General features: G+C 37.1%; 1 protein-coding gene across 1 annotated transcript; it reads left to right on the top strand.

Annotated features, from left to right (window-relative positions):
- The first annotated feature begins 336 nt into the window (after nucleotides 1-336).
- LOC139475868 (uncharacterized) lies at nucleotides 337-6997 on the top strand. The gene is made up of 6 exons (XM_071259079.1): nucleotides 337-381; nucleotides 3401-3464; nucleotides 3563-3610; nucleotides 4024-4052; nucleotides 4247-4896; nucleotides 6536-6997. The coding sequence occupies exons 1-6, from the start codon at nucleotides 364-366 to the stop codon at nucleotides 6666-6668; spliced, it is 942 nt and encodes a 313-aa protein (XP_071115180.1). The 5' UTR covers nucleotides 337-363; the 3' UTR covers nucleotides 6669-6997.
- Nucleotides 6998-9972: the final 2975 nt, after the last annotated feature.

The following is a 9972-nucleotide window of genomic DNA, read 5'->3' on the forward strand; positions in this document are numbered from 1 at the left end:
CACACATGCAAGCAATCGCTATATAAGTACAATAACCTTGGACGCGACGTTAAACCCCATTTCACCTCACCTCACCTCATTTGGCGGTGAGGTTTTATAATTACATGTAAGCTATTCTATGGCCTTTACTGGGACTACAAAGCTGTTATAATGGTACATACTGGGTTGACACAATCAGTCTACAAGAAAGTGAGACGCCAAGTGGGGAACAGGTACATCAGGAGCACTATCACTATGGCAACACGATCTTCCGATTGGTAGGTCAGTTATATGCTTCCGGAAGGTCATCCAATCTCTCTCACGTAATACTACGGTGGGATCTGAGTTGATGTTTTTCCTTCTAGACACATCTACCATCGAACTATGAAGGTACCATTAAAGGTAAATATTTTAAGACGGCGCAGTAATGCATATTTCTATATGGTAACTATCTATCAACTTTACATTTCCTTATATGGGAAACTATTTACAAATCATGAGAGTTTATATATGATGCATGACGAGACGATTATGGATACCTGATCCTTAACTCTGGCTATAATGCAAAACATACTTGCAAAGCACGCACTGTCGACAGTTATTTAATCAATGCACACATCCCAACGCCATTGAACATCATAAGCCGCACACTACTTAAACTTTTTGAAAAAGTAATGTTCCAGAGGTCTAAGGTCTAGAATCCTTTTCAGCAAACCTTCTATTCACGTGATGTGTGTTGTCAAAGGGGCATAACTCTTACGCAATGATCACATGTCCAATTAGTCATTTTCGAAAGACGTGTTTCGTGTCACTCTTCATAGGCATATACAAATGGCTGGCTGGATTTACCGGGCCACAAATTCCCATTGGGTTATGATCACAATGAATTGCAAAGATTCAAATTATCCGTTTTGTAAGACCTCCAGCCAAAGTATTTTTTATTAGCTACACTGGGTCAAAATATTTCCAATGTCGCATAACCAGTAGTCACACGTAATGTCACACATAAGCCATTTGAAACTGCTTTTAAGCAACTAGTTCAAACAGAAAATAATATATTGGCTATTAAAAATTGCACGTGATAATGCAAACAAAATCAAGAAAACCATCTATTCCGCTATAAGAAAATAAAAATATATCGTCGCGGGCTGTGTAGATGTAAATGATATTTATACAGAGTAAGAAAGGTGTATTTGGCTGAATATTAAAGCACTGGAAATCATGTAATGTTTGTTGAAACATACATATATGTATCACCAGATAAAACAGATTCAGGGATGGTCCAATCCCCTAAATACTGTTTCCAGTCTGATTTCCATGGACATCGGATGATAATGTCGTACATGTTTGATATGTGATTAAACTAAATCAACTATCTTGTTATTGAAAGAAGTCAGAAAGAGGTTTTGACAACATCGTCAAGAACAGCCATAGCTGATTGCTGAATCTTGATTTACAGATGACATATGTCCTTCCAGAAAGTTGAAACTGTAAGATTTACAATTCCAATACAATAATCAACATTATCAAATGAACTCCCACGCCCAAGCAGTTTTTGATCCAGACGAAGAAAGTATTTTGCTATAAAACACTGATTGATTATGTGTACAACGACTACGAATAAGGAAACTGTATAAAAAAATAAATAGAAGGCCTACCTCATAATTTGAACACTATGGAGACGCCTACGCTGATATTATTGACATGAAATCAAAGGTGGTTATAGCCGGTTGTTTATACACAAGATGGTAATTTACAACGCTGAAGCCTAACCAATGCGATCACGCCAAGTGCAAACGAAAAACCGGTTGTGCTTTATCTGATAGTTCACATTGAATTTCGACATTGTCACGTGGACCCGGCATTTCATATCATAACTTGATCGAGACGACAAAGGGGCGCAGATGTCGGTGTAGGGATTCAACAGAGAGGGGCATACTACAATGTCATGAACACTTTTGAATAATAACAAATGTACATTTTTGGAGGCTTTTATCATTTCCACAATAAAATAATTGTGATCGATTGAAAGTGGCTGTATGTATTGGGTATTGTGACACATCTTGATTACGTATCCTAAACATTTAGGTACAATGGGCGGGGTGTGAGTAAATATACTACACATATACGTATTTTATACTACACATGTACGTATTTTATACGACACATGTACGTATTTTATACTACACATATACGTATTATATACTACATATATACATATTATATACTACACATGTCCGTATTATATACTACACATATACGTATTATATACTACACATATACGTATTATATGCTACACATGTACGTATTATATGCAACACATGTACGTATTATATACTACACATATACGTATTATATACTACACATGTTCGTATTATATACTACACGTGCGTATTTAATACTAAACATGTACGTATTTTATACTACACATATACGCATTATTTACTACACATATACGTATTGTATACTACACACATACGAATTTTATAATACACATATACGTATTATATACTACACATGTACGTTTTGTATACTACAAATATACGTATTATATACTACAAATATACGTATTTTATACTACACATGTACGTATTTTATACTACACATATACGTATTATATACTACTTATGTACATATTTTATACTACACATTTTCGTATTGTATACTACACATATACGTATTGTATACTACACATGTACATATATTATACTGCACATATACGTATTGTATACTACACATATACGAACTTTATACTACACATATACGTATTGTATACTACACATATACGTATTGTATACTACACATGTACATATATTATACTGCACATATACGTATTGTATACTACACATATACGAACTTTATACTACACATGTACGTATTTCATACTACACATATACGTATTGTATACTTCACATGTACGTATGTCATACCTCATATACGTATTTTATACTACACATATCCGTAATGTATACTACATATTTGTATATTAGTGTAATCATTTGAGACCACATGTCATGTTTCAATCTATCACCGTGTTTATGTCGAAAGCACTTACTAACTCACGACCTAACTATGTCAGTACTTATTCTCGCCAGCAATAGCTACAATACAATACAATAGCTAATAACAACCAACACGATTAGCCATGCTGACACCTATCAATGATTCTATTCGGGACATATCTCTTTCAGGGTACCCTCTAGACTGACAAATCAGATATTCAATCAGATTTTAAATTTTCGGATTAAATAGTTTCATCCTGAAAAAAATGTAAACCATGCACATCGATTAGCTGTTTAGTGATTGGAATGACTCACATTGGTAAGAGTTACATTCCTTATATATATATTGTCAAATGTAAATAATTTGCTTTGTGCTACATCAAGCACACATAGTATTCCTGTATTGTATACATTGGCAGAAAATGGCCCTCATTGGCGAAGAAACTCAGGATGAAATTTCTCAAAGTGATTCATCATCAAAAGGTAGGTAGAAAATAACAAAACTTAATCGATAGTTTGTGTATCTTAATACCAGTAACATATCTTATACAAGTAGTTATCTTGAAGCCAATTGCTTTTAGGTGTTAAGGGACAGTTGAAGGACACATCGTACCAAGCAGGCTTTGTAGGTATATCACTGAATTTGTTTCGATTATCGCAACGAGGAGTCTTTAGGAGGTAAACTCCTTCAATAACAGTTTATCATGAGGTTTAGCCAACAATATTGTTCATAGTTTAACTGTAAATAATAGAGGTTTATGCATGTATTCTATCATTCACAATCTTCATCCAGACTTCATCATTGATTTTCTTCATTGAATGCGAAATGTTCTAAAACTGGTTCTAATCACTACTGGTTAAAACCGGACTCCAGTCGAGATCTATTGATAATGGTAACATTATTTACTCACGTTAGAGGTCAATTTTAGGGTGTTTGGAATAGTGTCTGTCTTTAGACGTTTCTGAGATTAAAACATATACAAAAATGATAACAAGCAGAATTGCACTGTTGCTAAAAATAATTGTTTATGTTTACGGGCAGATGCTGAATCTCAAAAGGGCCAAGAAAAAGTATGTGTTAACATTCCTAAATGTTATATATTAACGTAATGTGTCAATCATTTCATTTCCACGTTGGCATATATTGAAGATAATGAAAGATGCTTGTGGATTAACATCTGTAAGAAGAATGGGAAATACAACGTCCGAGTACATTAACAGATTTTATGTATAAACTGTTGCTTTATATCGTTTTTATATTGTAGATGACAGCGGAGTTGGAGCAAGCTGACGTAGTTGCGTCACAGCACCTAGAGAGGTTGAATTACCCAACTCAATCCTCAGATCTCTTCCAAGGACCGGTCGGTCAGATTCAAGAAGCCGATACAGTAACTTTACTTCAAACAACTGCAATAACAACGACTGCAAAACGTCAGACCTCCTTAGATGAAACTCCTGGTTTAGATGCTGTTAGTCAACTGACAGTGAGAGGTCAGAAAGGGTGTCTCAGCTTTCACCCTAATATATCTGATGACCAGCAAGATATTCAGTCTAAAGAGAATATCACATTGTCTGATCAACCAAATCCAGACGATTGGTCTCTTTGTGTGATTCAAAACGATTTGTCTCTTACGGAATCGTTTGAACCATTCGAAGAGGAAAGTCCTATATTTGAGTCTGCAAGCAAGAAGGCAGAACTACCAGTTGATGACGACAAGAAACTCGAGTTGACACTGGCTGATATTCACGAGCAGCAAGTAATGTCTGGAACATGGGTTGACCCTGATTTCCCACAGTATTGCACACTGTCAACAAGAGAGGCTTCATTTCCAGCTATAGCCATGCTTGATGGGTTCAGAGTCAACAAAACTAACTTTGCCATGAATAGGTTCTTTTACAGAAACACAAAAGGTTAGTAATAAGTAGAAAATACCTTCATAATTACAAATATACTGAACAACAAAAGTTCCTGTGACATTGAATAAGATTAGATGCAAAGTTGTGTTTTTACCAAATCTGAAACAATTTCGGTTTGCAACAGATAAAAGACACCTGTAAGTGCTCAAAATGGTTTAATTTGTCATACTGACTTAAGAAAATGCGTGAGTTCATAAAAGAAATGAACATGCCAAAATGTCAATTTACAAACCAATAGCGTGTGTGTCCACCTCTGGTTGCGATGCAAGCAACACATCTTCGTCTCATGGAATGGACCAGGCGTCGCACAAAGTCCTTTGGGATATCTGTCCATATCAGCTGGAGCATGTTTCGAAGTTCCTGGGGTGTCTGTGGAACACCTGGTTGACGTCGAAGGCGCCGATCCATCTCATCCCACATGTGCTCGATTGGTGAGAGATCAGGGGAGCGAGCCGGCTAGGGGATGACATTCACGTTGTTTTGTTGAAGAGAATCCTGAACAAGCCGAGCAATATGAGGCCGGGCGTTGTCACGTTGAAAGGTAATGCCCGGGCCATGACGATGCAAAAACGGTCGAACATGGCCAATGACCTCGTCGCGGTAGCGGTGTCCATTGAGATTTCCCTCTACCACTATCAAACGGGTCCTCTGTCTTGCTGTAATCCCACCCCATACCATAACGCTGCCGTCCCCGAACCGATCTTCTTCCATGACACAATGGTTGACGTAACGTTCACCTCGACGTCGGTACACTCCAATCCGCCCATCGCTGTGGCTGAGGTGAAAACGAGAATCGTCAGTGAATAGAACTTGTCCCCACTGCATGGCCGTCCAGCGTAGACGCTGTCTGCACCACTGTAGACGTGCTTGACTGTGGTTTCCTGTCTAAATGGGACGTGTCTTCTGGCGACAGTCCCTGTACATCTGAGGCGGCGACGTACGGTTTGTGAAGATATTCGTCGAAGGCCAGGGATGCTTCTTGCAGTCACTGTTGCTGGCTGGAATCGATTTCGTAGGTGTGTTGTTCGAATCCAGTTGTCTTGTCGATTATTGGTTACGCGTGGCCTGCCACTCCGAGGATGGTCTCTGACTGCATTCATCTGTTGCCAACGTTGCCATAAACACCAAATGGTGTTTCTGTGGACGTTAAATTGTCTTGCAACATCACGTTGACTCGATCCTGCTTCAAGCATACCAATGGCTCGCAGACGCTCATTTTCGGACAGGCCTGGCATTTCGTAATGTTGAATAATTGCATAATTTTGTTGTTTTTCTGAGTGGTTGTTGTCAGCACGATGCTACACAATTCATATGGAATCCCGTTAACGCACATGTTTTTATACCCATTCTTGGGTTGTGAAATGCATGGGGCTTGCATAAAAGTCAACTTTTGCATGGAATGCATGCTTTTAAGTAGCAGCTGCTTTTTTTGTGACTTGATTCCATACATGTACTACAATATTGAAAACCAAACTTTACTTGTTTGAAAAATACACTAAAATATTGGTGTCACAGGAACTGCTGTTGTTGAGTATATATATGTTCATTTATCATAATTAAAGCATGACAGGTGAACTGCTTGCTTGGATTTTTATTCATTAGTAAGTATCTGAAATCGCTGTGAATGAATGCCAAAGTATGTTTCAGGATTTGCATCTGTTACCTGTTTCCATTGCGGGTGTTCTCCTAGGCAGTGGCAGTTGGGGATGTTACCCAGGACAGAACACATCATCCTATCACCACGATGCCGTGCCGTCCTCCTCTGAATAGACCATGACACTGACACGCAAACACATTTTCAAACAGTTTTGCCAAATGTAAATAGTGGTCCCGAGCTGTTTGATAGTGTGACAGTTACAGTAGCTGAAACCTTTCCTTGTGCTTTCATGAAACATATAATTTACACATCTGCACACACAACATATCATAGTTCAATGTCATGTGGTGGTAGTGTGTAAATACCTACATTAGCGTGATAAAATAAACCAAACATTCCCCATGGGAAATCTACAGTGTATGTCCCACGCTGATCGTACAAACCTACAAGCTGAAACACGATACTGGTGTAGAGTTTTACCCAGCTATTCGTTTACAATCGTAGACAGAGCAAATATGACTTGTCAAGCTGTGGAATTAAGAATCCTTAAAATAATAACTTAATAACTTTCATTTTGTCAGTTTATTAATACAACCAGTCTAATGTTTAGCTCAGAAGCAACAAACGCCCAACGTCCACGGGGGCTAATTAATCATGCCAAAGCGAACATACGTTAATTGACTCATTGTCATTCATTTGAAATCCTCAACTGTAAAGGGAGACTACTCTGGTGTTCTGTTCAGCCTCTATTGTTATGAAGGTTGTCAGCGTGGGGCATGGTTATGTATACTCAAATTGAGCAGCCTATGTTTTAAGTAGACGTCATAATCTGGTATGTTTTGCATTATTTGTAAATATTTGATTATAAACGCAAACCCACAGTAGCTTATGTTTCCAATATGATGCACTCCTTCCTATAGACTGTTTCAGGATCTGTCTGGGATTTTTAGGTTAACACGTTTACATGTGGAACATAAGGAATGTATTTTACTGTTCAGTGAAATAGGTTTGATATAAATGCAATGACAATGACAAGGACTTCTTTCGCATCCAAAAATAACTAAGTATCTCTCAAGAATGGCCTCTGCTAAAGTCCTTGATCGAGTCCTGAACATAGATAGGTAAATGGTTACTTGATATATATTGAAAATCATTTGTTACAACCTTTTGATGAAGCAACATTGGAGTGGTTTGATAGAAATGGTGTAAAATTGATCCATGATTTGCCTACATGCTTCAACATTTCTAATAAACATAAATGTTCCACATTGTTCGTTCTCCATGTCCATGATCTATGCTTATCATATTTGCATATTGAGAAATGACTTACTTCCGATACCAGAGCTACATGCGAGGCATGGGAACGAGACAAAGAATGAATATGCGGATATAATGAGAGCGTATTTTAACTTTCTGTAAAACATATGTAAAGGAGGGTTATTTTTGACTGGTACGATCATCCAACAGGCAAGCAGTCATAACCTACTCCTCTTAGCCACCTTTCTAGGACAGGACAGGTATCCTGTCGTGGTTATCAGTATCGCGTGTTCAAACCGGATTTATATACATAAATATCATATTCCAAATGTGCTGTGGATAAATATTCACTCATTTTAGGTTTAAATGTATGTTTCCATAATCCCCATTGGCCGCTGTTAAAGCGACTTTCACCTCACCTAAGGTGGGATCTTATTTGTATCCTGTGGTAGGAAGGATGTGATGATTACATTGGGTGATTATTAGTTAATATCATTTCTGTAATTAATCATTGGGGTTGTGTGTTTATCTATTCACATATGCTTTTTGGTATAAACAATGCGTTTGCATAATCTTTAACAATAATGTTTTCTCCTACAAGTATAATAATCACATTCCGAATATCACATGGATTATTGTTAATTCTTTTAAATATATTTTATACGCTCTTTCTGACTGCACTGCCTGTTGATTTTGTTTTAGGTGTCTCCCCGACAGTGCAGCCAGCATTTGCACCCTGTAACTTTTTTTACTTCAATATACTATCATTACTGTCTTTTTGTGTTATGTCATCTTTTACTGGAGTACTTCGCGCAGTTAGCACACTTGCCCATCCCTTTCCGGGAGACGAAATTGTTACGTAACCGTGGTGATTCCACAGGTCTTAGCCATCCTTTAACAAAAAGCAAACTATACAGTTTGTTCTTATAGGGTTCACACAATCGAGTATTCAGGCGAACTTTGGAAGATCTGTTTGTCACAAAATTCTCTTATTTTGAAATTCCTCTTTTGAAATGATATTAAAGCTGGGTCACACCTCAGTCTGCACTACCAAAACTTGTAGACATGCCATGTAGATCTCGAACTAAGCCATATCGGTACCGTTGCACTTGTATGAAAAAAGGTAATTTGCTTCTGAATATCTGGAAATAGGACATGTTTTGAAGTGATTGTTTATTTAGAATAGCAACATTGATCAGTCTGCAACTAAAACACGAATTGACACGATGGAAGGTAACGGGTAACTATGAACAACTGTCTATTGTCCCGGCCTTTTTTACGTCAGAAAAGGAGAATCGAGGCATTCTGTCAGTTTAGGGTGACATTGCATCAATGAAATAATGCAAACTCGCTACGTTTATCATGTGCTTTTTCCCTTTGTGTAACCATTGCAGCATTGAAATATAACATGGACTTCAGCATGCTCAGTGTAATAAAGTCGGATATGCTGCTGCAGCACACGGATATCCTGTGATGGGCATATACCACGGATCTATAATTATTATGTATTCGTGCCTCTAATAGTAATTGAAGAAGAAATAACATGCAGAATTAAAAACTGATCTTTAATGTATAAACATTTCCTCTTACATCTGAATTCATATTTGTTTAAATTCTGCCAAATGCAAATCTACCATCTATCAACCACATACGACTCATAATGATTTGAAATAAATCTATCCATATTATTCTATCCCTAACAAAATGTGTTCATCGTATTGAGCTTTGTGTATCATGGGTGTCGATTAGTTAAAACAATTTCAACATTCTGATACTCATGCCCTTTCAATAGAGATTTGTCCCAATAAATAGGACAGAATCCTGGCTCCTCCAGATGATGTCTATGTAACGTAAATACAAGAACGTATTTGTAGGTTCTTGTTTTGGTAACATATTATGACTGGGTAGTCCCACTACATCCCATGGAGTATTCTGCGCACCTAAATTTCTTTCAACAGTATTCAAGATATCTGTAGTATTAAATATATTTATTAAACATGTGTTAGCGGTTTGATTTCTTTCAGTCGAGTTTAAGTGTTTATATTCAAATTTGATTTCATTTGTGTAATATCGATGTAACCCCAACAGCATTCCATGTTGATATGTCTAAACGCAATATGTATTTTGGTATTTACTGCTCTACAATATAATAGATAGTAATGGTAATGACTGCGCATTGATATTACAAACTTCAAAATGGATTTTAGTGATTTCTATATT

Source organism: Haliotis cracherodii, unplaced genomic scaffold, assembly GCF_022045235.1.
Source record: "Haliotis cracherodii isolate W230 unplaced genomic scaffold, xgHalCrac1.p SCAF_3, whole genome shotgun sequence".
NCBI classification, from domain to species: Eukaryota; Metazoa; Mollusca; class Gastropoda; order Lepetellida; family Haliotidae; genus Haliotis; species Haliotis cracherodii.